Source organism: Castanea sativa, chromosome 11 (genome assembly GCF_040712315.1).
Source record: "Castanea sativa cultivar Marrone di Chiusa Pesio chromosome 11, ASM4071231v1".
Taxonomy (NCBI): Eukaryota; Viridiplantae; Streptophyta; class Magnoliopsida; order Fagales; family Fagaceae; genus Castanea; species Castanea sativa.
In genome coordinates this window covers 69617253-69644624 of record NC_134023.1, presented here as the reverse complement: position 1 = coordinate 69644624, position 27372 = coordinate 69617253, and the positions used below count along the sequence as shown (strand labels likewise).

The following is a 27372-nucleotide window of genomic DNA, read 5'->3' as shown; positions in this document are numbered from 1 at the left end:
GGAATTCAACCCAAGGTGGACAAGGGTTTTCATGATGATACATGTAAAGCAAATATTGTTGGGATTAAAAGGGTGGAGTCTAGGAAGACTTGTATTGCACATTGTAAGGTTTTTACTTTTTATGGTAATGTGTATGGCTTGTGAGTCAATCATTCAAGTTCAAGTACATTGATGAGACTTATGCAGTGTTTATTACACAATGGCTTTTATACATAGGGTCTGTTTGAATAGAACTTATTGCTGAAAACTAAAAACTAAAAACACTGTAGCAAAATAATTTTTAAATGGGTAAGAATCACTGTTCATTGGCCTAAAATCACTGTTTATGGCCAATAAACAGTAACAAACACGCGTAAAAAAAAAAAAAAAAACTTGGATGTGGACGTGGACGCGCGTTTGCGCTATCCAAACGCCCTCATATTGTACACATATTTTAGTTTTTGAATTGAAATGTATGTATGGTGTGGGCATAAGGAATATGCAATAACAATTATGCAATAGGGAGTGTGCATTAATAATTATGGTCTAGCTCCTCTCTAGTGTTGCGCACATGAATGATTTTTAGAGGCACTATGTTTAGGATTTGTGGAGCATATTTTAAAACCCAAATAATAGACTAAATTAAACAAATAATAATAATTTGAAAAAAAAAAGTGAGATCTTCAAAACTTATGTGACGTGTTTTCATGAGGGCAACAAAGAGTAAAAAGTTTTGGTTTTATAGTATATATAAATATAGATGATTTAAACTTCAAACTCTTTTTTTTTTTAAATTATATTGCATCCAATTTTCATAAAATTTCACGAGATAAAGAGGAATTAAAACATATAATTCAAATGTGAAAATTTCAAAACAGTATCCAATAAGAAGTTAATAAGTTGCCGTAACATTAATAAAAAAAATTACAGTGTTATTTGATCTTGACTCATGCATTAATAATATTTTTTAATATTAACATTTAGAAATTTTGTTATAAAATTATTCATTAAAAATAGTGGGAGAAGTCATGCAATCAACAACCTTTTGTAAGTTCCAAATTTCAATAGTAAAAAAGAGTTGACTTTATTCGCACGTAACACTAAACACATTAACTGATTAACCTCCAAACTACTTAATAGTTAATACTTAATACATAGTCCCAAATGCTGAAGTTATAAATTTTGAATCCCCTAGTAACTAGAAAGGCTAAAAAGTGTTAACCTCTCATAAAATAAAATAAAAATGTTAACCTAAGCAAATAGATATTACTTCCTCAGTACATGATCGTGAATTATGTGACTGATATGAGAATATTTCATTAATCAATCTTCTAGAACAAATTCCTAGCTTTGCTCTGGACAACAAGCTGTTTGGTCTTCATCAGCTTCATTACCTGCAAATAATAAAAAATTATGTCAGCAACATGGAACAATAAAACTGTCAAAAACCATGGCCAACATGGGGGTTTTACCCATTTTTCACAAATTTTCTAGCAAAATGCCCTCTGTCTGAAATTATTTAGGGATATGCCCTTATTTTGAAACTCGATATTTAGAAAATCGAGTTTCAAATGTAAAACTCGATTTTTGGACAATCGAGTTTTAAATTGAAACTCGATTTTCTAAAAATTGAATTTCAAAAAAGGGGTATATCCCTAAATAGTTTCAGATAGGGAGTATTTTGCTAGAAAGTTTGGCTAAAAGGGGTATTTTGCCATTTTGGCCTAAAAACCATATTTGCCTTATTTTTCCTTCTTTAAAAAAGATAGTTATTGCAATGGGTACGGAGGGTTTGTCTATGTTAAAAACACTAAGAGGTGCCAATTGAGCATTTGAGCTATGAGACTCTTGACGTCTTTTCAACATATAGATTTACTAGTCTACAGCCATAAACAATCAATTCTACCTATGACCATCTATCTAGAGGCTCATAAGCCAGGGAATGGATATATGAGCTTAGATCAAGATTCCAGCTAGGTCATGTCCTGCTACATTCTCAAATGAAACCTATTTCCCCACTTGCACAAATAATTAGTTATGTATATGCTCCATTACAATTTATTTCCCATCATTGGATGCAATTTGAAGTTTCTGAACCTCTAAGTGAATGTAACAAAAAAGTTGATGTTCTTATTATTATTATTATTTTAGTTTTTAAAAAAACAAAGACAAGTAAGCATAAGACTAGACAAGTTCTGGAATACTAAGCTTAGAAGATATAGGAAAGAGAATAGATCAAATAATCAAGTAACTTAAAATACAATATATTAAGAAGCATGCAGTGACGGAGTTAGGATTTCAGTGGGGGCAAGGTCTAAAGACAATATTAAACTAAAATAACCATAAAAAACTAATCGATATTAATAACCTAATAAATAAACAATTGTAAATAACTATAATTGTTATACAAAATTTAATGTAAGTGTATACTATAGTTCATTTTTTCATAACAAATTTAATTTGCTCAACGGTATTTGACGTTTTATATTTTGAAACCGTTGCATAGAAACTAACAATCAAAGTAAAAAAGGTATAGCAATAACCTATAAAATTGGAAACTAAAAAGTCAAGAAGGAGAAAAAATGGATAGTGGAGGTGTGAGAATTTCAATATCATACTAGGACATTAGGTAGTTTACCTTTTCTATAATAATAATAATAATAAAAGAGTGTAAAATTTAAGACCACCATCATTGCGGTGAAAAAAACCCAAAAATAATAATAATAATAATAAATAAGAAGAAGAATAACAGAAGAAAATTGAGTTAAACAGTAAAGTGTCATATATGGTGATAAGCTATAATTTTGGACAATATAAAAGCTTAAAAGAGAAAATATGTATCACTATTGTAAGTGGCAAGATCTATGCAGCTTTTTCCCTTTTTATTTTTACGTGTAAGGATTGTTTTTCTATAATAAGACATTTTGTCTTTTTGAATTTTTTTCCTATGTTGGGCGAAGCATTTAAGAAAGGAACATAAATGCTATAACCTAGGGGGCTTTTTAGGGGGAGTCAGGGGCAGTTGCCCTCTCTCGCTCCCCTTGGCTTTGCCACTAGAAGTATGTATATTTTATTTGGGGTGCTATATTCGTGATATATCCATGTCATATTAGTATCATAACGGTGTCTTATTTGTCATATTGTATCCGAATCCATGTTCATACATCTATTGATATATTATATTATATTCATTGTTGTTGGGTCGCCTAGAACAACTATCTTTTATTTATTTTTGGTTTCAATATTGAACACTTATCTATTTATCTATTTATCTACTCTTTTGGAGCTTGGTTTGTATTCTAACATTATTTAACGGCCGCGATCGCCTTAACTGCTCTAAGGATAGACCCTGTTGAACTTGACAACGGAAATCTCATCAAGGATGACACTAGTGCCATTGCTTTGTTTTCTTTCCAGCTGCATTCCTCACATGTGTTGACTTAATTGATACAACTCTCCTCCATTAATCTCAGTCTTACTGGCGTAATTAAGTCTCTAATTCTACTTAGAGGAATTAACACCGCAAACAGTAAGTAATTAAGTCTAATTCTACTTAGAGTAGTTATGGTTTCTAATTGTTAGAAATATATTAGCCCATTAGCATAAGCCCAAGCCTAATTCTACTTTGTGTGCAAGCCAAGTTTCCTACTTGTACTAGAAGTCTATTAGTTTAGGGTTTAGTCTACTATATATACACATGTTATGGTTCATTGTAACACAGGATTTGTTCTACACTCTAATATATTATTGATGTAGCCCTTTAGGGTTTCCTCCGTGGATGTAAGCCGTTAGGCTGAACCACGTAATCCTCTTGTGTTATTGTGTTCTATACTTTATGCTTTCGCTTCCGCATCCATAATAGCATATTCAACATGGTGTATCAATGCTAATATTTAACATGGTATCAGAGCTGCCTTCCTATGGCCATGGTTTTCGGTCCTTACGGTGTATTAAGAGCAATCTTTGTCTTCCTCGGTCTTTCTTCGCTGCGTTCATCTTCTTTGGTTTTCCACTGCTGCCGTCAAAATTCTCCGGTATAGTCATGTCACCGTTAGAAGTCGCATCAACACTGCAAGACCATTGCCTTTCTCAAGCCACCGTCATAGAGCCAAATTTCATTCAAGGGATCTTTTCAACCTAATCAAATCTCAAGATTTCATCAAGTTTCCATCTTGAGTTTGAGAGGGGGTGTTAGAGATATATTAGCCCATTAGCATAAGCCCAAGCCTAATTCTACTTTGTGTGCAAGCCAAGTTTCCTACTTGTACTAGAAGTCTATTAGTTTAGGGTTTAGTCTACTATATATACACATGTTATGGTTCATTGTAACACAGGATTTGTTCTACACTCTAATATATTATTGATGTAGCCCTTTAGGGTTTCCTCCGTGGATGTAAGCCGTTAGGCTGAACCACGTAATCCTTTTGTGTTATTGTGTTCTATACTTTATGCTTTCGCTTCCGCATCCATAATAGCATATTCAACATGGTGTATCAATGCTAATATTTAACACTAATGATAACATATACAGCCATTAGAAAAAAAAAAACAAAGAAAAAGAAAAGCATCAGAAAAAGGGTGTTATTCATTTTGAGAGAGAGGCAGAGGAAACTTTCCAAACATTCCTCTTAAACTAAGTAATCAACATTTTAACCTCTCATGGACCCATCAAGCAAATTAAACACAAAAAGAAAATAAAGTGTAAATATCAAACATTACCAAACATACATTCTTTTCCCCTGCTATGCGCTTTGAAAAAAAAGGCACATAGTATTCCTAAAGCCTACCAATTCGTGGAAATTGTGACCCACTATTCCAATTTCAATTCATCCTAACAAGAATATTCATCCTAACAAGAAATCTGACCTTAAATTCATGGCAAATAGCAATGTTAGTGTGGAATAGAAAGCAATGACTGACTATGGCAGCAACAAAAGCAAAGTTAATGTCGCGGTTTCATTGTACTTCAAAGGATGAGTACAATAGTACCAAAAGGCAACGTTTATGAATTCATCATCAATAACTAATTGGATACCATGCATGAAACAATTGAAAGGAAAATAAACAACTGAAGAGACAAATTAATTAGTTACGTACCTTGGTTATAGTAAGATGTGGGCTTGACCCGAATAGATTTGACCTCTCGAACTGGTTCTCCATCGTAGACCAAAGCTTGAAAGGTTTCAATAGCAGCAGTAGAAGCATCCTCGGCCTTGAAGGTGATATAATAGTCGAAACCGCAGTTCAAAGTTACAACACAATAATAGCCTTCAGAGTTTGCCTTCTCTGCCTCCTTAAACTTAAAGTTCTTATTCTATAAGACCAAACAAAATAGAATACAAAAAGTTAGTTTAATTGAAGTAAGTTTTATTATCAAATCAATACACCAAGATTATAGCTTTATCATCAAATCAAGATACCAATAAGTATTACGGTTTACTCAAGAAAAAAAGACACCAATCAATTTTTTGTATAAACAGAATTGAACTCAAATCTTGTACTCAACTATCACGTCTGCTCATCAAATCAAATCAAGACACTAAGATAATAGCTTTATAATCAAATCAAGAAACTAATCTATTTTTGGTAAAGACGAGATTGAAAACTGTCAATGAAATAAAAGAAAGAAATAGACCTGTTTAGTGTTGTACTTGTCAAGTGCTTCCATAGAAAGATCAACAACTAGTTGCCTGTTTGAGTCATCAGAAAGATCTAAGGGCTCAATTCTACCGCCACCGTCAAGAAACACAGTGTGGGAAAAGTCTTCCACATCAAAACCCTGCAATGCAAAGTCACCACACAATAATTAATCATTCATTTTTATAATAATATTTTTTATCATAATCTCTACCATGATTTATTGCTCTTTATCGTCATTCCAAAACACCAATAGGGTATAAATGGTGTCATGATGTTTACAAAAAATGTATATATGAATTGTGCTTGAGAGAGAAAAGAAAGAAAGACATACCCCGCTCTTATTAACCTGATCATAATAACGCTTGATTTCTTCATCGGTCATTTCACGCTTTACTATATATTCATATACTTTGCCATCAATTATGACCGTTTTTTCAAACTTACTGCCCATTCCTGCAATCGTAGTCTAGGCTGAATTGGAGATCGGTTTCTGGGTTTCTTGATTTCTTCTGTGTGCAAACGTGTGAGAGTGAGAATGAAATGAGATTGGTAGATAAATCATAAAACTGTTGTGTTGTGGAGTTGTGGGTGTGCTGTGCTCTTCTTGGGCCGAAAATTTGTAGTATTTATAGTTAACTCTTGGATGTATTAGACTTTGAATGATAGACAATCTCTTTTTAATTTTTTAATATTTATCTTTCCTGGATGTATAAGAATTTGAATGATAGACAATCTCTTTTTAATTTTTCAATATTTATCTTTCTATTTTCATTTTTTTAACTTGGTCATTGTTAGATTTGATTTCAATTTCGATTTCATTGTATGGTACGAATTTCAATTTCTATTTACTAGTATATATTAACCATTGGATCTAGCCCAAATCCAAATGCAAACAATTTTAAGAAATCCAACAATTTCAAATAACATCACACGCCCATCAAAGAATGTAAGAAAATAAATCAAATAATCAAGTAATAATTTAAAATATAGTATAATATATCATATTTTGTTGTTTTTCTTTTTTGGGTAAAATATCATTTTACAAAAGTTTGTTTTTCATCCATAAATTATTAAAAGTTTGTTTTTTCTTTCTTAAATTTTGCAAACCATTTTACTTTTTGTCCCACACCTTTAATGATCCTTTAGGCCTCCACTTCATCCCTCCCAGCCACACTTTCTCTCCTCCACCACCCAATTTCTCTCTCTAAAACCTCATCATATTCCTCGTTCAATGTCTTCTTTAGTTCTTTACCTTTACCTACTCTTTGAGTCCAAAATGCTATTCGACTCGACAGCCAGTTCTACCCAAACTCGTCGGACGACGACCCACCTAAAGCCCCAAAGGTTCAACTCATGGAGTCTCTAAATTAAAGCAAATAATCTACCGCCAAGCCTCTAGAACCTATAAGCTTCAAGAGCAAGACTTCCTTAACAACTGATAGGTTTGAGAGGTTTGATAAAGATGAGATTAGTATATTTGTGAACAACAATAGTGGGTCTTTGTCAAATTATAATTTTGATTTGGGTTTTGATAGTTATGGGAAAGTTAAGAGTGGGAAGGTGGAACCCAAGTTTAGGACAAGCTTAGCTAAGCTTTTGGAGGAATGTGGTGGGGTTTAGAAAGAGAAAGTGGGGTGGTAGAGGAGAGAGAAAGCATGGTTAGAGGTAGGGGCGTAGCCAGGAATTTATACTTAGGGGGCCAATTTGTTGTAATTTTTCCTTATTGAATCTCCACAACAAAAATTTTAGTATTAATACAATAATCATAATTCAAAAATCTATTGGATACAGAATTATCAACTTTGATATATCATCATATTCTCAACAATTATTTAGTTCACTATTGATATATACAAAAATTTTCACTCATTTTAAAACTATCAACCCATCATTATTCATAATATTGAAAATTTCCTATATATATATATATTTTTTTTTTCAATGAATAATTTAGCACCTAATTTCAAACAAAAAAAATCAGCTTAAAAAATGATGACATAGAGAGATAAAATATACTATAATATAGCAATACAAAAATTGAATAACAAAATCTTGATAAACAAAACATATTCATTAAACTAATTAGAAATCCAAAAACTCATATGGCCATATTATAATAAATAAATAAATAACAAAACCATATGACCATTATTGTATATATAACAAAACATAAATCTAAATGCCCAAATGCTTGAGTTTATTTGCTTGTGTTGGAAAGAGAGTTAATGTGTTGACTTGAGAGAGGGCAGTGTAGGCTGGGATTGAGGATTTGTGTACTTTGGGTCACATATCTATTGGACTATGTTGAGAACGTAGGAATAATGGGGCCCAGTTATATTATTTGAGGTGGCCTACTGCCTATTACTTCCTTGTTGGATCAGATCTATAGCCTAAAATTACCATAAAAGTAGAAGAAAATTAAAATATTGGGGGGGGGGGGGGGGGGGGAATGGACCCCCCAATCAATAAGGTAGCTTCGCCCTTGGCTAGAAGGGTGAAGGCCCGGTGAAGTGAGGTATGAAGGATCATTAAAGGTGTGGGGGCAATTTCGTCCTTTTAAATAATTGTTATTAAGGGTACCAATAACTCTTTGCCATGTGTCTTTTTTTATAAAATATAAATGATTTAGTCAAAGCAGTCAGATACCACGTCAGCACTTCGTTAAGCCACGTATGACATAAACTAATAGACATAGACGGAAGAACGAAAAATAGAACGTTTTGTAAAGTTTAGGGACAAAAAACTAACTTTTGTGAAAGTTTAGAAACGAAAATGATATTTTACAAATATAAAAAAACTAATAAATGATTATAATTTACAAACTAGAGTAAAAATTTGGTTTCACGCATCCATGTAGAAGATAATTTATTGAAAGTAAAGAGCATTATTCATGATTGGACACTTGATAAAAAAGACCAAATTTGGTAAATATTTAGTTTTACATAAATAAAATCTCATGGTATATTTCTCATTAAAAAAAAAATCTCATAGCATATGAAAGAATAAGTCCATGCATGTTTCTCAAAAAAAAAAAGAAAAAGTCCATGCATAATTTGAGGAAGATTCTCACAAACATACATAATATCACCCAAACATACCATAAAAACAACACACAAAGAAATTAACCGTAATTTTCCCTCAATGCATACATAGTTCCGTGTTCTTTATCTTGAATGTGGTGAGATTAATTTCAAACTATTTTTGATAAGTACTTTATCTTTGAGGGTAAGAAATTTCAACATTAACCTCTTTAAAAAAGAAAAATTACATTTTAAATGCTATATTTTTTAGTGTAATAATAAATTATAAACCCAAAAGTAATAAATTAAAAATGGACTAGGTTAACAAGCCGATTGAAAAGAGAAAAAATAAATAAAAAAAATAAAAGACAAATGGCATTTTTTTTTCTTTTTTGATTTTGTTTTTGTTTCTTGTGTTTTTGTTTTTTTTAAGGTGATGCCCCTTTTAAAGCCCAAAAGCCACCTTGACTTCTCAGCCTCCTCAAAAGGCCCAAAAAGACACCAAAATCAACTCAAACTCAAACTCTCTCTTTTCCATTCTCAAAAACTCTGAAAGACTTGTACTTTATAGCTCAAACTCGTTCAAGTTCGACACAAACACCTCAAATGGCGCTTTGCACTAGGCTTCAATCTTTCCCTTCTTCTTCTTCATCTTCAAACCATATCAGACCAACTAAAGCCTCAAACTTTCATCCCATTTGTTCTTTACACTATAATTCTCATTCACCTTTCACTGAAAAGCACTCCATTGAGAGGTACCACAGGGACCAATGGTTGTACAAGACCCAATTGGAAAACATAGAAAACATAGCATTTTGCTCTTCCCCACCACCTGATTCTAACTCAGTAAGGCAAAATGAGATAGCACTGCAATTGCCGGAGCTGAAGAAGCTGCTTCAGGTGCTGAGAGAGAAGAGAGAGAGAGAAGGGTGTGGTGGGTGGAAGAAGTGTGGGCCAGGGAATGTGTTCTTGGTGGGGACAGGACCTGGGGACCCTGAGCTTTTGACACTCAAGGCTGTGAGAGTCATTCAAAGTGCTGATTTGCTCTTGTATGATCGGTTGGTCTCCAATGATGTGTTGGATTTGGTTGGACCTAATGCTAGGCTCCTCTATGTTGGCAAGACTGCTGGGTACCATAGTAGAACCCAGGTAAAACCCACACACACACACTCTCTCTCTCTCTAGCTATCTATCTATATATGTATAGCATTTTCTGTGAATTGAATGTTTGTGTTTCTTTTGGTTTTGAACTGGGTTTCTCTTTATTCAGTCTGCATTACTCTGTATCTATTTCAAGTTTTGTATTTTTATAAATTAGGAATCGTTTTTCAATTGCTGCACAACTTTGGTTAAACATTTGAGTTTGTTTTGATTTTGAACTGGGTTTCTCTTTATTCACTCTGCCTCCATCTGTATATATTCGAGTTTGTAATTATTTTTTGGTAGTTTTATAATTAAGAATTGGTTTGCTATTGATTTACAACTCTGGTTGATGATATTGGTAGAAACAATGAATTGGGATTGTGGGTGTGCTTTTATTATTAATATTTTTTGGGAGAGGGGGTATAAAGAATGCTTTTAGTGTAAGTTCAATTAAGGTTCTTCAGATATAAGAAATTCGGATTTGGTCCTTAAAATTGAAAAAAAGGAACAATTCTGTCCCTCTATCTATGGGTCAGTTTGATCTTGATTCCTTAAATATGGGGCTGGTTTTGATTTTGGTCGTTAAATATAGGTTAGTTTGATTTTGGTCCCTTAAATATGCGGTTGGTTTGATTTTCTGAAATATGGGTACCTTAGGAATTCATGCAAGGCACACCATATTGCTCATTAGTCACTTAGACAGGAAAATACGTGTTTGTACAATTGGGCATGTGGGGATTGGAGAAATGAATTTATTTTAAGTTGGTTTTGTGACAGGAGGAAATACACGAGTTGCTTCTGAGTTTTGCTGAAGCAGGAGCTACTGTTGTGAGACTTAAAGGAGGGGATCCATTGGTGAGTTCTATCTGTAAATGTTTTACTGGGCAATGTAGTGGTATTAGCCCAGAGATGTAATTTCATTTGCTCTGTTGTTCAGTTTTTTTTTTTTTTTTTCCTGAAATATGTTCTTGGGCTTTTAGGTGTTTGGGAGAGGTGGGGAGGAGATGGATTTTTTGCAGCAGCAAGGGATTCATGTGAAAGTAATTCCAGGTATGCCATAGTGGAGTGGTATCGTAAATCTCATTTTTAAGATGAAACTGTTAATATAAGAGAAGTTGAATGTTTCATGAATAATTGAATGGAACCATAATGATTTACATAGCATTTTGAGAAAATGATTGATCATGTTGAATTGAGCAAGGACAGGAAGGTGAAATCCATCTCCAAAAGTGATTATTAAAATCTGGAATGTGTGGTTTTGATAAAACATAACATTGATATTGGCAATTGTCAGTCAAATTATTCTCTACATCTAGAGAATTCAAATAACCTAACTTCATTGTGAATCACTTGGAAAGTTTGGCAGAAAGGTTTCCAAATAAAGGCTTGGCAAAATAGTGAGGGGAATAGTGTCATTGACTTATATAATTATAAGGACAATGTACATTGATTTATGAGGAGAATTCTTTCATGGAGGGAGGAAAATAGTCTTAGAATGTTGATGTGATCTTTGATGCATGAAACTAGGGACATAAGTCACATAACTTGAATAGAAAGGCTTCCAAAGAGTTTGATTTTTATGCTCATTGTTTTTGCAGGAATAACTGCTGCTTCAGGAATAGCAGCAGAGTTGGGGATTCCACTAACTCACAGAGGTGTTGCAAATAGTGTAAGATTTCTCACTGGGCATTCAAGGAAAGGAGGAACAGATCCTTTGTTTGTAGCAGAAAATGCAGCTGACCCTGATTCAACCTTAGTGATTTATATGGGCTTATCGACCTTCCCTTCACTTGCCCTAAAGTTAATGCATCATGGTCTTCCCCCTAATACACCAGCTGTTGCAGTTGAACGAGGGACCACACCTCAACAACGCATGGTAAGCACAATTCTTAGTGTAATTGTTTTTAGGGTGTAAATAGTGTGGGCACAAGCACCCACGGGGGCTCGAGTCGTAAGGGGTGTAGAATGAAGGGTCTACAAATAGCATACTTATTCATTTGTTGCTTTTCTCCAATTTTTCAACTCCTTTAAGTAAGTTGGGAATTCCTAGTGTTCTGAAATTTTTTCTTGTTTTGGCTCATTATTGGCACAATAATATTGTGAAAGAAGGATTTTATTGTGCTTAAACATAAGTTTACACCTTGCTTTCATTTTGGTCTTTATTTTGTGTTGCAATTGCTTTCTTGTAGTTTTTTAGGCTACATATTTTATAAAATCCTAATGAGCAATAACATACTATAATCAAATTCTAAGGCTCATAAAAATTAAATGGAGTTTTTTTGTTGTGGGGATGTTCTGCTGTACTTCAACAAGTACATCTATAACAAAATTTAAGTGCAAGTTGAAATAATAGGGCAGGGGGGTGTTGGGTTGGAGATTATAAAAATTATGAACGTTTAACCTGAGATTTTAGATGAGCTGAAAAGTCTGATCACTATATGAAAATTTAAACTAGGCTTGCTTTTAGATGATGATATATTATTGGCCTTTCTAGGTTTATGATGTCAAAATCATTTACCTTTCACCATGTCACTCATTATCTAAATACCAGTAAATAAAATGTTTTAAATGTGTGTGTTTATTGTAACTAGGCATTTATTTTAGGGGCTAATAAATTGACTGGGAATGCTCAAAAACCTTAAGGGTTGTTTGTGAAAAACTCAAGCTCTAGGAAATTGTAGTTACTGTGCATGGACCTTTAAAAGTAAAAATAAAATAAAATATACTAAGCCTCAAAATCTCAAGTTTAAGGACTCATCAATGGAAACCTGTGAAGATTGATGTTCACTTATAAGGAAGATAATGTAGTGGTTAATGTCTGTGTGACAGGTGGTTGTTCATTTTATGTTTGTTTTTGCCAACAATTGACTGTCATTGCTTTCTCAATCATACAGGTTTTTGCAGAACTGAAGGATCTTGCTAATAAAATTACAACAGTAGAGTTAGTATCACCAACACTGATGATCATTGGAAACGTTGTTGCACTTTCACCGTTGTGGTCACTTTCTATGAATGAAGCATCCTGTATGGTACAGGCCAAATAGGCAAAATTTGGGCCTGAAGAAATGTTGAACATTCAATTTGTTATCAGTTGAATTCACAGTTATGGTGGCCGATAATGAAAGGTTGACTAGACGATGCTTCTGGATGGGACAAATCTTTCAATACTTGTTTGGCGTTTCAATAATTGATTTTGAGATTCAGTGAAATTGGTTTTTGAGTAGGCTTACATGCAAGACGCCTTTCTAACACTCCATTAGATTGGTTGAAATCCATGCTGAAGGCACAATGGAGTTTGAATTTGTCTCAACGAAGATTAAGAGAGCCGCAGTCGCAGTCTCTTTGCTTGTATCAACAAAGGAAAGCTAACTTTTGAGTTATTTAGCTGTGATCAGATTCATCTGAAAAGGTGTGATTTCATCTGATTAAGGTGAGCCTGATTAGATTGAGTTCCTTGATACATTGGTTTACCTCTAATGAGGTTATAATTGCATTCTTGATTGCACTATGTGTGCACAAAGACAATGCTGATTACTTGTGGACATGCTAAATGAGGGCAATTTGATTGCAGTTTGGAAGGGCCCTTTATTATTTGCTTACAAAACTCTAGCTTTTTTTTCATATTTTTTTAATTTGTTAAGTAGCAGCGGGTTTAGCTTCATTGGGATGAATGAGTTGGTAAATGAAGAGAATTTTTTTTAAAAATTTTTTCTTGATAATCGACATTCTTTTATCTACGAGAATGTTGGATGAATGGTGATGATTAGAGTGAAATTATGGTTTATTTTAACTTTTGAATTTGCATATGAATGAGTTGGTAAATAAAGAGACAATCTTTTATCCCTGAAAATGTTGGAGGAATGGTGATGAATAGTGTGAAATTATGGTTTATTGTAACTTTTGTATTTGCATATATATATATATATATATATATATATATATATATTAATAGCCATATGATATGAAATCATGCTTGCAAGTTTCAACATTTGTTCCCCTATTAGAAGACTATACGAGTTTGTACTTTAGCATGGTGCTTCATTTTTTTATGTCTGCTTCTTTATTTAATGCATTGATAATGTTTTAAATGAACTCTGAATGAAATAACATGTTTTTACTATGTGATATTTTAAAATGAATAATCTATTGATGCTCCAATCAACTGACAACAGGGCAAACAGAAACAACAATTATCTTCTCACTCGAAGATATGTTCATTTAGCTTTAAGTAAAAAAAAAATGCCAAGAATCCTACTAAAAAATAAAAATAAAAACTAAGGAGTGAGATGAGGTGGGGATGTTCAACTAATATATCTCCTTATGATGTTCTGAGAAGGAATCTGGCTATCAACAAGTTGAAGTTGACAATTATGGGTGTTGCTCACAAGGATTTCTTGTGTTACTTGTTATACATTTAGTGTGTGTTTGGGATAGTGATATGGTGTTGGACACGTTGCTACATGAGGAATGCAGTTGCTGCAGAGGATTCTTCTACTTCAGTACTACTTCACCATTATCTTTGTCTTTAGCTGAGCTTTGCCATTAGTTGATTATTTTTATGCTTATCTGAATCAAGGCAAGCTTAAGATAAGAATAGGATATGACTTATTCAAGCCATATCAGATTAGCTTGGAGGTAGTTTGCTTTTATCAAGTTGTTATTTTCCAATTGATGTAGGTCATATATATGATTTTAAATGCAATGAATAAACCCATAAGATCTTTCCCTAACCTAGCTTGTATTTCTATTGGAGGATTGGTCCTTCCTTGAAGCAAACTGTCTTTGCGATTCCATTTTTCCACTGCTATGTGACCATGGTGGTTCTAACAGATAGCTTTTTTCTTTTTTTGACATTTCGATAGTGGGGATGGAGGATTTGAATTCTAGATGTCTCCGATAGAGATACCAATACTATACACCACAAGAGAGCTCCGGATTGCATCAGAAAGTTACATTCTTATTGTAACAGGTGAAATTCAGACCAGTTATGGAACCCTGATAGGTGTATATGTATATTTGTGATTGTTTTTGTCCATTAAGGTTGTAGCTGGTGTAATAATTTGATCTTCTGGATTATGGTTTGACCCCATGTTTTGTTTTGCTTAATGCTTTGCATTGACCTTTGTACTTTAGTTTTTGTGTAAATAAAAATATAAAATGCCTCACTCTAACAGAGTAAAAAGTCAGAAAACTTTAATTTTTATTTGCAGTATGAGGTTTGTGTCCTATGTATTTTTGTCCAAAACTACAGCTTGAAATTTTACAAACAACATGATCGATTTCATCGAAGTGACAAAAGTCATCTCACCAAACCAACAAGTGGAGAGTTATTTGAGAAAGTTTCCGCTAAATTTTGTTAAGTGCCAAAAATTGCCTCAACAAATCTCTTTAATGTCAAAAACTAATTTACATTGACATTTTTGTGAGAACAAAAAATTATGCAATAAATTTATTATTCAAGGATGTATTAAGACGACTTTTTTCACCATCAAAACAGAATAGTCACCAAGAACTTTGTAGATCTACTGGTACTTTTTGTAAGAACTTTGTAGATCTATTGGTACTTTTTGTATTTTCAACAAAAATGTCTAAGGTATATTTTCAATGGAGTGATGCTATAATTACTACAAACTGTATAAATTAATGTGTTAACTTCAAAACACAAAACAAAAATATAATAAGTTTTTCACAGTAAAATTGGTAACAGTTTTAGCATTTTCTATATTCTTAGCAAATAAATTTCACTGTTAGTTTGCTTGCTTATCTCTAGCTGACATTCTTAAACAGCCGAAGCATCACAAGGGAACTAGCCTCTATGATTTCTCTTTCAATTAAAAAAGGAAAAACCAGAGAAGAAATATTAGTTTTAAAGGCTTCATGTATTTTCCTTTAGAAAACTAATAACAAATTAAGAGAACGGATAAAATAATTCTCCAAAAATGCATATAAAAATTAACTAATCATTAATTATATTAACATAGGCGGAATTGACATAAAACTATAGCTTTATTTAATATTTATAAATATAATAAATTACAAGCAATATAAACCAACAACAATAAGAAGATGAACATGTATTCATGTTATGATTTAATAATTTTTTTTGATGAATGACGAATTTTATTCAAGAAGAAAACAACTACAAAACAATAAAGTATTAGAAAAATATCGTGGAGTGAATAAGAAATTAACTCTTAATGTGTCCACGTGAACATAATATTAAATTGACGAGAATCCTTGGGTCTTACATAGGAAATGATAGAGAATATGAGTTTATATGTTTATGGGTTGAACATTGGGTTGGCCTTTTAGTATGTGTCAACTGAGCTCCTGAGCTCTCTTGTCCAAATAATAATAATAATAATAATAATAATATTTTATTTTATTTTTTGAGTCATTAAATCTGTATATAACAGTTATTCATGAAACAATGTGTTTATTTAGTAAAGTGCATATTCATAGTTTCTTGTTCACAAAAAAAAAAAATTAGAAACTCTCCTAGAGAATATTTTTGTGCATTAATTAGCATTTGAGAGAGAGAGAGATATATAGATTAGTTCGTAGAGCATGGATCTTGTGTGTTTTTTCTCCATGCTATGAATTATTTTATCCTAAGAGATAAACGTCTATGAGTCTCAAAGGATTACTAATTGTGTGAGGGGCAAAATTCGCTTTAAAAAAATTGTATCAAACACAATACTTGATCTTTATTATTCGTATTTCATGCATTTGGTATGTAAATATTTAATCGTCTTGCAGATTTCTTCTTATATATACAATACATATTTAATGTTTTTTCCTCTATATTTTATTGTGTTATTGATTATAATTAATCTATTTACTTTTTTTTTTTGATAAAGTCCCCACATGTTATCTTCTTCACACGAAAATAATTGCACGTGGAGAGCATACATCTTTTGTCTCTGATGGTTTGATATGCTCCCTACAGGCTACAGTATCTTCAATATTTGACGCATTTAAAAAGAGTGTATTTCTGTGATCCACTCACCACGACGAGACAGTGATTTGATATGTTATCTTCAATATGTTACTGACAGTATCTCTCACAGCAGTTAGGTCTATATGCATGTACATATCAGAGATCTCTGGTAATAAGTAGATCTTACAAATACGTGGGACTCCACCAACTAGAAGAGATAATATATATAAAATAAAATTTCGTTACAAAATTAATTGTAATTTAAAGTTATAAACTTATTCAATAAAATAAATATTACAATATATTTTAAAAATATAACCGTTAAATAATATGTTTTTTACGCTCTTAATATACATGTCAAATTTTGTATCAATTAGATATTATTTACTATATGAACTACAAGCTTATATTTTGTGCATAATTTTAAATTACCAAAAAAATTTGTAATTTAAAAAATTTATTGATAACATAACTATTGATCTTTATTTTTTTTGAAATTTTGCAAGCATGAAGATGTAAAAAGAAAATGTAATCTAATAGTAAATTTGCCAAAATTCACCTCTAATGAAAATATATTGAGTAAGTTTATAGTTTTAAGTTATAACCAATTTTGTAGTTGAATTTTGTCCTAATATATACACCAAAAACTAGATATAATTTTCCCAACACAACACCTCAAGTTCAATAATAAGTTAATGAAAGTTTAGAAGGTGCACATGCACGAATGCAGAACTATTTCTTGGATTTTTTGTCAAGTATGGGCAATCATAAATCTCCGTTACTCTGTATGCTGTATCTCATAATAGATTTTGATGCAATTATTGTCCAAAGTCTTCACTAAATGATATATTTCGTTTTACAAATTTCAGACATTATGATGTCCTCCACAACACCTCAAGTTCAATGATAAGTTAATGAAAGTTTAGAAGGTGCCCATGCATGAATGCAGCACTATTTCTTGGATTTTTTGTCGAGTATGGGCAATCATAAATCTCTGTTACTCACTTACTCTATGTGCCTTATCTCATAATAGATTTGGATGCAATTATTGTCCAAAGTCTTCACTAAATGATACATTTCGTTTTACAAATTTCAGACATTATGATGTCCTAATAATTATAGGATCACAAAAATTTTCATAATTGCTTATGTGCTATTTTTTAATTTAAATATAATAAAAATAATGTTAGTGATAGATCCATATAAATCCAATCATATACCATCTTAACAAATTATGAAAAATATTTTGTGTCTCTTTATTAAGTGATTAACACTGCTCCATGATTTACTTGAAACTGATACAAATCTTAAAAAATGGCTCTTGCAATAATACTATTCTTTTTTTGAAATGGTTTTGCCGAATTCTATAATGAAAAATTGAAAATGGTTGGTTGGAGGACTTAATTACCTCCATTTTTTAGTGCAGCGATTCGCAATTGTTTGTATGATCAATATATGGTTAGAGAATTATACTCTTTTTTTGGTAACAGATACGTATGCTAAATTTGAAAATTTTAAATAAATAGGTGGTGTTCATAAATTCAATCATTGAAGACTGAATAAGGGTGGATGTGACCACACAGCCCCATCATAGTGATTATGACAGTTTTGTGGAGCAAGGGCACTCTTGGTCCCTCATATCTATCTAAATACATATACATATATTATAAAAAAAATTATAAGATGATTTTGGTCCCTCATATGTAAACTTAAGAGCTCGTGTTGCACATTTTTTTTCTCTTCTACTTTTTTTTTCTGTCTTTTCTTATTATGGACTTCACGTCCAGTGACAAATGACAATAAATTTTTGGGCCTAGAGATCTTGACAATTTAAAGTAGGGAACAGAAAAAAGAGCTATGACATTTGTTTTTTTCCCATAGCTAAGCAATATTTTAAGGAAAGGTCCAATCTATCTCTCTTCTTGAAAAGTGAATAATGTTCTTAGATAAGATATCATATGCTAATTAATCCTGGCCAGCTGCTCAATCGGCCTCTTCTTGTTGAAGCACAAGGAGGAGAGGCCTCAAGTCCTTCTGTTGTGTTTAATAATATGAATATTATTCACTAAAAATTGACAAAATTATATGATATCAACTTCAACAAATTAACTAAGGTTTATGTGGAGTATGGACTATTGAGTAAGAAATTTTTATATAGTTTTTTTTTTCCTTTACCGCGGGGAAGGGAATTTGAATTTAGGTTTTACTCATTAAAAGAATTGGACAATATCATTAAATAGAATCTTGGTGTCTAAAGATTAATAAAGTTTATAATGATATGATATTCACTTCTCTCACATAAAAAATAGTTATATTAATTAAATTCATAAGAAAGATCTATTATTTATATGAAAAAAGGGAATGCCATATAATTATATTGCGAAAATACTTAATAATTTTCAAACTTATATTATGTAACGTTCTTTCAGATATTTATGATAATAAGTGGATGAAAAACATCAGCATAGTTATTAGTGTGTGTGTATATATATATAAAATGCTAGGCATGTAACAAATTCTAAAAAATTCTAAACACAAAAAAAAAAAAGCAATTATATATATATATTTTAATTTTTTTTATCACCCCAAAAAAAAACTTTTTTTATCATATTATTGATGTAACACAAATCATATTCATTATAGTGTCAAAAAAAAATCTTTAGTCAAATTGCTAGTAATTTTACTAATTTTATTATCAATATTGTTAGACTCTTATATAAATTTATGATGATGAAAAAGATCTGAACACATAAGTAGTAAAAGTGATGTGATCAGGTTAGCATGTCTATGAGAAAATATCCCATCTCACAGATCCAAATCCACCTATTGTGTCTATAAAATAACCTTCACATGCAACTCACAACTTACAACCCCACTCATGAACGCTATGTTGAACTCTCAGTTGCAAAGCCTTAACTCTTATCCATCCTTCTTCCTTTCACCAAAACCCTCAATTCTCTTCCATGGCTTCTCTTCTCTCCCTGTCCATCCATGCCAACACTTCCTCAAAAGAAACACCAACTTTTGCATACGAGCCAATTATAATGTTGGTGCCAAAACTGGCTCATCATCAATGGCTACTTCAATTGATCAAATCCCAGTTACAGTTAAGGCAGTTGTGACAGTTAAGGTCACTACTGGAGAGTTCTTCTCCAACCTTGGGTTAACCAAACCTGTTGATGATTTCACTGATTTATTTGGTAAAACATTACTTTTGGAGCTCATTAGCGCTGTGCTTGATCATAGTAAGTGATGATAGCATACATATTAACTACACTTAAAGTAATTATTCTACCAGAACACTGCAGTGTTTGCATTGGTGTCCAGTTTCTTTGTTGTTTTACATGAAAAGCCACTATTATTCCTTTTGACATACTTTTAGAAGCACCTATATATATGAGTATGCATGGACAACATCTAAGCTTTAGCTAATGGTCTAGTTTGAGAGCACTTGGTGTTATATCTATCTCTTGAAATGATAGAGTTTTTATTTTCATTTTTAGGAAGAAGTAACCATTATTCCAATAAAAAAAAGGATCCTTATTATTTATTTCACAATTTAGATTAAATATTACAAATCTAATTAATTTTCTAACTTAGAGGATTACATTTTTACCACCTTTGGCATGCATTTTATAAAGGAAAAAAAGAATAGCCAAATAAGTCCACTAGAGTCTTGGTTATGTCCTTTGGCTTATTTTGCTCAAAAAATAAATCTCATAAAAATAAAATTGTATTAAGAAATATGTGAGGCTTTAAAAATCTGTACCTCTTTTATTTCTCATAGTACTGCATTTCCTGATAATTAATTGGGTCATAAGTCATAACTATTTGAAAACTGATGAAAATGCTCTTGTATATTTAACTACTGTAGATACTGGGTTGAAGAGGGAAACAATCAAGGCCTATGCGCATAGAGTGAGCCATAAGAGTGATGAGGTGAAATACGAGAGTAGTTTTGCTGTACCAGCCAGTTTTGGAAAGGTTGGAGCTATTGTGTTAGAGAATGAACACCACAAGGAGATGTACCTCAACAACATTGTTCTCGAAGGCTTCCCAAATGGGCCATTGCATTTTACATGTAACTCATGGGTTCATTCCAAGTATGACAATCCTCACAAGAGAATCTTCTTCACCAATAAGGTCTCAACTTCCTTTTTCTTCTTCTCTTGTAAAGTTTTATGTCCATCTCCCAAAAAAAAAAAAAAAAATTATATTAGTGTGAAAACTCTGTACTTCACAAATCTAATAGCATTTGATTCTCCAAAAAAATAATTCTAATATCATTTATATTATTATTTGACATCTTATTTAATTATTCAATAATTTCAAAAATAAATATAAAGGACCCTATATAATACTATCTCAACTTTCATGATTTTCCCACATAAATTACACTTTACCATGGTGGATATGCAAAACATTTCTTTTTCCTAGAATAATAAATTAGAAATAAAAATGATAATAGTACTATTCATCCATGTTAGTATTATAGTTAGATTAAATTCATTATTTTTTAACAATTTAAACCTTTAAAACAAGTGATAATTTATTATCTATACTATATATAAGAGAATTCCCTTCTTTCAACTGAACTTTTATATAGTTAAAAAATACTCTCATTAATAAAGGGTAACTTCATTTAAAAATAGAGTTATAAATGTCAAATAACAAATTTCATTTTGAATTAAAAAAGTGAACTCCAAAAATTTAGGATTATTTTACCTTCACGTTCAATAAAAAAAAATTACAGTTACTGTTTATCTCTAAAGTTTATATTTTTTATTTGTTTGAAAAATAAAAATATATATTTTAAATTATAATAGATACAAATTATTAACATTTACCAAAAAAAAAAAAAAAAGCTTCTGAGCACACGCGTGAACTCGTGCTCAGAGGCTAGTTATAGCATAACAGGTTGGATCCCACTTATTAAGGAGTGTAAGCTTACGTGTAAGTAGAAATGTTAGAATAATGATTAAATGATTAAATTTATTCTTTAAAAGGATAAGGATCAGTTGATGACCATATCATCAAGGAAGTCCACAATTCTACTCTGAATGTGAAATGTTGAAATTGGTCCATTAAAGATTATCTTTTCAATTAATAAATATAATTTGGTTTAAGTAGGATATTGTATGTTAAATCATCACTACTGTGGAAAACTAATGGCTGTACTTATTTGTGCCATTGAATCAGTCCTTTTTACCATCAGACACTCCTAGTGGATTGAAGAGGCTAAGGGAATTGGAGCTGGAAAATCTAAGAGGCACTGGAGAAGGGAAGAGGAAGACATTTGAGAGGATCTATGACTATGATACATATAATGACCTTGGTGACCCAGATAAAAGCAGTGAATTGGCACGACCTGTCCTTGGAGGCAAAGACCACCCATTCCCAAGACGCTGCAGAACAGGACGTCCACGTTGTAAAAAGGGTAACCAAAATTTTAAACTATTGCGAAAAGGGTTAAAGTTTGGGTTCAATACTCCAATGCGCTAAACTCAAGCCCGTTCCTTAAAAAAGGGGTTAAATTATATATTTAGTCCTTAATTTTTGACATTTGGTTAAAAAAACACTTTTGTTCTTAGATTTTCAAAATTGCTTCAAAAAGGTTTTTATATGGATGGAAAAAGCTTACATAAGAAACGAAATTCATATATTAGTTTCATGAATTATGTTTGCTTTAATAGCATATTTTATTTATTAGATAACGATAAGACCTTTTGAATCATTTTAAAATATGAAGATAATTTTTGAATATATGTCAAAAGTTGAGGACAAAATATAGAATTTAACCAGGAAAAAAAGAGACCTGGTTTTCTTTGAGTATTTAAGTACTTGATCTCAAATATGTTACTTATAAATGTGACATTGTCCTTGTATACAGTCTACAAATTCTAGTTTTAACTTTATGCCAGAAAAATACATTAATAGAATGCCACGCGTTTTTTAAGAGTAAGAAGTACAAGACATGTTATTGTGTCTAGTTGAAATTTGAAAAAGAATTGGAATGTGATATGTTATAGAATGTGGCTTTAAACAGAGTTGTTCCTGAATAAAAAGCTATAACGATTCATGGTTATGATCATGTACTATTTGATTGTACTGTACAACTATGTTATCTGAGATTGTATAAGATAAAGGACAGTGGCAACTACATACGATCATCAATAACTGAAGTTTTGTGACTCTTCATTATTTTGACAATGTAGACCCTTTGTCGGAACAAAGAAGCAGCAGTGTATATGTGCCTAGGGACGAGGCATTCTCAGAGGTGAAGCAGTTGACATTTTCAGCAAAGACCCTAAAATCTGTGATGCATGCACTGCTGCCTCAGCTTGAGATATCACTTCTTGACCCCCACTTGGGATTTCCACACTTCACTGCCATTGACTCACTATTTTGTGAAGGACTCACATTGCCTACGCCTACAAATGCCGGCTTCTTTCAGTCAATACTACCAAGGCTTGTGAAGGCTGTAACTGATACTGAAGAGAATCTTTTGCTCTTTGAGACCCCTGAATTCATTGAGAGTATGCATCTCATTCTCTTTGTATGACTTTCTCTGTCTTTATCTTTGTCTCTGTCTGGCTCTCATTTGTATACATGAATCTTCTTTTGCAGGAGATAAATTTGCTTGGTTTAGGGATGAAGAATTTTCTAGGCAAACTCTAGCTGGTCTTAACCCATATAGCATACAACTAGTTACGGTATGCATTTTTCATGGACTTGTACAAAGAAGAATTAAAAAAAAAAAAAATTTCCATATGTCCATCTACTTATATGCACTTTGTAAAGGTACTTCACTACAAAGGCAGTTCATGCTATACAATAGAGTTTCATCTTCACGATTTGAATTTTTGTTAGAGAGAGAGAGAAAGCCAAAGTCATAATTAATGTGGTTTGGCCTAATGGCTGCTCACAACAGAAAATCCTTGACGGCTATATCTTTATCATTTGAATTATTGTCTTATGATAAACCCAATGTAAGATACATGTAGTAGGTAACACTAGGCTAACCATAGGGTTGTGGTACTTGTATGACTATGACTAGTTTTTTTAATGAACAAAAGGAGGAGCGGGGCGACCATTGTGACTCACCCCCCTGGGGTGACCATAGGGGTACCTCTTGCTAGGGAATGTTGGATTGCAATATAAGTACGTAGTTACATAAACCTCAAATGAATTTAGGTCTCTTGGGCCATAATATTTTCAACATTCAAAACAAAAGAAATCCGTTCCATTTGCAAATCTACTGTATATCAAATAGCAATATATGAGTTATTCAGTGAAAATTTTTATTTATAATCTTAAATGGCATTAAAAGTTGTGACTTATGTCATGCAGGATTGGCCCATGAAGAGTAAGCTCGATCCTAAGATATATGGACCGCCTGAATCTTTGATCACAACAGAACTAGTGGAACGAGAGATCAGAGGCATTATGACTGTTAATGAGGTTCCATATGTACACATAATTAGATATCAATCTTCCTATGTTCCTTTCCTTTTGATGCTAATACTCCACTCATAAAGTGTGCCTATAAATTTGCCTCTCTTTGTACAGTAACAATTGCTACTTTTCTGAGTAGTTATTTTCAACATTTGCATCTCACTTAAACGTATTTTATCTAAATATGCTTTCTATCAAATGCTAAGTGTGCAGAGAGGTATACGTGTAATAAAAATTAAAGGATAAAGTTTTTATTACATGGGAAATCTTGGGAAGCAAAAAAGGTTCCCATCATTGCATAGCATGTTTTACCTGAACATTCCAATGATTATCTAACTGTATCGTCTTGCACTTAACTCTCTTCATAGGCAATCCACCTGAATGGTTGATGAATGAGTCCTCTAATTTCCATGGTTGCAGGCCTTGAAAAGTAAGAGGCTATTTGTGTTGGATTATCACGATCTGTTACTACCTTATGTGAACAAAGTAAGAGAGGTAGAAGGGACTACATTGTATGGTTCAAGGGCATTGTTCTTCCTTACTAAGGATGGCACACTAAGGCCTGTTGCCATTGAACTCACCCGGCCTCCAACTGGTGACAAACCCCAATGGAAGCAGGTTTTTACCCCAACGTGGGATGCCACAGGTTGCTGGCTGTGGAGGCTGGCTAAAGCTCATGTTTGTGCTCATGACGTTGGTTATCACCAGCTTGTCATTCACTGGTGAGCACTATGCAAACATGAACTCAAATCACGATAAATTGGCATTGCAATCAACTTCTTCTGTGACTGATTTTGGACAACCCTGAAACTATGGTTAAAGAATTCCCCTTGATATCATGCTAGTTGTCAACTTGGGCTCAGACAAATCACAATTGTTATCATTGATTTTTGGGATTCTTTCTTTGTACTTTTGTAGGCTGAGGACTCACTGCTGTACAGAGCCATACATAATTGCAGCTAATCGACAATTAAGTGCAATGCATCCAATTTACAGACTTTTACATCCTCATTTCAGATACACAATGGAAATCAATGCTCTTGCCCGAGAGAGCCTCATTAATGCAGGTGGGATAATTGAAAGCGCCTTCTCACCAGCTAAATACTCCAATGAGCTCAGTTCTGCTGCTTACAACCAGCTCTGGCGGTTTGACATGGAAGCTTTGCCAGCAGATTTGATTAGAAGGTATAGCAGATGATCAAAATAATATAAGATTGTTCTAGTTCTATTCATGGTTCCTAGAAGGCATAATCAGATGAAAAGTCATCTGTGGTTTTACTTAGGATGCTACTTTTTCACTCAGCAGTTTCTCAAATTCTTGATACTTAATGAATTGTCAAGCTTGCAAATTACTTTGCATAACATCCTCAATGAAATTTCAAAACAGTATTGTTAATCAACTTTCAGGAGAATGGTGCCCCTGACTAGAATGGTGAAAAAGAATACATGTGACCGATAATGACTAGACTGTTGAAGTTCCATAGTTGATCCCAAAATTTGGGGACTAAGGCTTGGTTTTTGCTGTTTTTTCAGGGGAATGGCAGTCGAGGATCCAACAGCTGAGCATGGCCTGAGGTTAACCATTGAAGACTACCCTTTTGCCAATGATGGTCTAATCCTTTGGGATGCCATGAAGCAATGGGTAAGTGATTATGTGAACCACTACTACCCTGAACCATCTCTTGTCCAGTCTGATGGGGAGCTTCAAGCTTGGTGGACAGAAGTTAGAACAAAAGGCCATGCAGACAAGAAGGATGAGCCATGGTGGCCTGTCCTGGAAACGCCAGAAAATCTAATTCATATTTTAACAACCATAATCTGGGTAACTGCTGGACACCATGCAGCTGTGAACTTTGGGCAGTATATGTTTGCTGGTTACTTCCCTAACCGGCCTACGATAGCTCGAACCAACATGCCAACTGAGAATCCATCGGATGAAGAATTCAAGAACTTTTTGAAAAAACCAGAAGTTGAACTGTTGAAATGCTTCCCTTCACAGATCCAAGCAACCAAGGTGATGGCTGTTTTGGATGTTCTATCAAATCACTCACCAGATGAGGAGTATCTTGGTGAGAATATGGAACCATCTTGGGAAGAAAATCGTGTCATAAAAGCTGCATTTGAACAGTTTAGTGGCAGACTGAAGGAGCTTGAGGGAATCATTGATGAGAGGAACACCAATTTGAAACTGAAGAATAGAGTTGGAGCTGGAGTTGTACCATATGAGCTCTTGAAGCCATTCTCAAAGCCAGGGGTCACTGGTAGGGGAGTTCCTAATAGCATATCCATCTAATGCGATGGTAGTAGCATCAGTTTTTGTGTAAATAAAATTGGGTACATGTACTGAGGAATTTCACAACTCTTCCATCCCATTTGATTTTCTTGGTCTTGGATAAGATGGTTAAAACTTAAAATGCTATTAGTTCAATTCCAATCAGATCTAATTTTTGGTCACCACAATAATTGTAGTCAAAATTTCTCCAAAAAAAAAACCATAAGTTCTACTGGGAAAAGTTCCCCCATGTCTCAAAAGATACTACACCTGCAAAAAATTTGCAAGAAATGAACATGAATGAAATTTGAGCAGTATGCTTTGAAGTGAAATCCATAGACCTCACATCTAGTACAAGGAAATTTGTACCTATCTATGATAAATCATTTGGCATTCATTCTTGGTTGGCAGGCTCTTCAAATCTCCACATTGCAGAGGATTTTTTTTTTTAAATGGAACTTTGCTATTATTTTCATGTGGCAAATTGCTTTAAAGAGTAAGTCTATTCTTGCCATAAAGGGAGCATCATATCCCATAAGTGAACCAAAATAGACCAAACATACGGAAGTAGACTAAATGGACCAAAATGCTAGATGATGTGGCTCAACAAGAGCGTAGCAGCAATAAATGTTACGCTTTAGCTTTTTAATATATATAGATATAGACTAGTCGCAGATCCACACGATATGTGGGAATATATAATTATTTTGAGATGTGGTATAATGTATAATTTACTCTCTAAATTTTATTATAGATAATTTGTTCCCCTAAAAATTAAAAAATTTCTTAATATAATTTTTGACTCTCTATTTTTACAAATATATAATTTTCTTATTTTGTGGGGTTTTTGATTGATATTATTCTTTTTTGAAGTGATCCATATTCTTCGACTATTATTATTATGCATTATATTATTTTCCTAC

The 27372-nt window shown here is 32.8% G+C and overlaps 3 protein-coding genes and 1 long non-coding RNA gene across 6 annotated transcripts; 2 read left to right on the top strand and 2 right to left on the bottom strand.

The window, feature by feature from the left end:
• Positions 1-1143: 1143 nt before the first annotated feature.
• LOC142614928 (uncharacterized) lies at positions 1144-6195 on the bottom strand. The gene is made up of 4 exons (XM_075787568.1): positions 5951-6195; positions 5615-5758; positions 5077-5293; positions 1144-1373 (listed from the first exon to the last, which is right to left on the bottom strand). Exons 1-4 carry the CDS (start codon positions 6068-6070, stop codon positions 1324-1326), a joined length of 531 nt encoding a protein of 176 aa, XP_075643683.1. The 5' UTR covers positions 6071-6195; the 3' UTR covers positions 1144-1323.
• A 2985-nt stretch (positions 6196-9180) lies between these two features.
• Positions 9181-13632, top strand: LOC142617157 (S-adenosyl-L-methionine-dependent uroporphyrinogen III methyltransferase, chloroplastic). The gene is made up of 5 exons (XM_075789878.1): positions 9181-9788; positions 10560-10637; positions 10763-10832; positions 11381-11658; positions 12677-13632. Exons 1-5 carry the CDS (start codon positions 9246-9248, stop codon positions 12824-12826), a joined length of 1119 nt encoding a protein of 372 aa, XP_075645993.1. The 5' UTR covers positions 9181-9245; the 3' UTR covers positions 12827-13632.
• Positions 13633-19515: 5883 nt separating this feature from the next.
• Positions 19516-26630, top strand: LOC142617736 (linoleate 13S-lipoxygenase 2-1, chloroplastic-like). Of its 3 annotated transcripts, none has more exons than XM_075790691.1 (9): positions 19516-19967; positions 20597-20865; positions 21922-22159; positions 22938-23258; positions 23350-23435; positions 24073-24192; positions 24598-24899; positions 25096-25362; positions 25711-26630. In XM_075790691.1, exons 1-9 carry the CDS (start codon positions 19601-19603, stop codon positions 26468-26470), a joined length of 2730 nt encoding a protein of 909 aa, XP_075646806.1. In that variant the 5' UTR covers positions 19516-19600; the 3' UTR covers positions 26471-26630. The 3 variants fall into 3 exon arrangements, with proteins under 3 accessions (XP_075646806.1, XP_075646807.1, XP_075646808.1); XM_075790692.1 differs by having other exon boundaries at positions 19518-19967; positions 24073-24183; XM_075790693.1 differs by lacking the exon at positions 24073-24192 and having other exon boundaries at positions 19518-19967.
• On the bottom strand, positions 26143-26899 carry LOC142617737 (uncharacterized). The gene is made up of 2 exons (XR_012841033.1): positions 26819-26899; positions 26143-26719 (listed from the first exon to the last, which is right to left on the bottom strand). It is a non-coding gene; the product is annotated as an uncharacterized LOC142617737 (long non-coding RNA).
• Between the last annotated feature and the right edge of the window lie 473 nt (positions 26900-27372).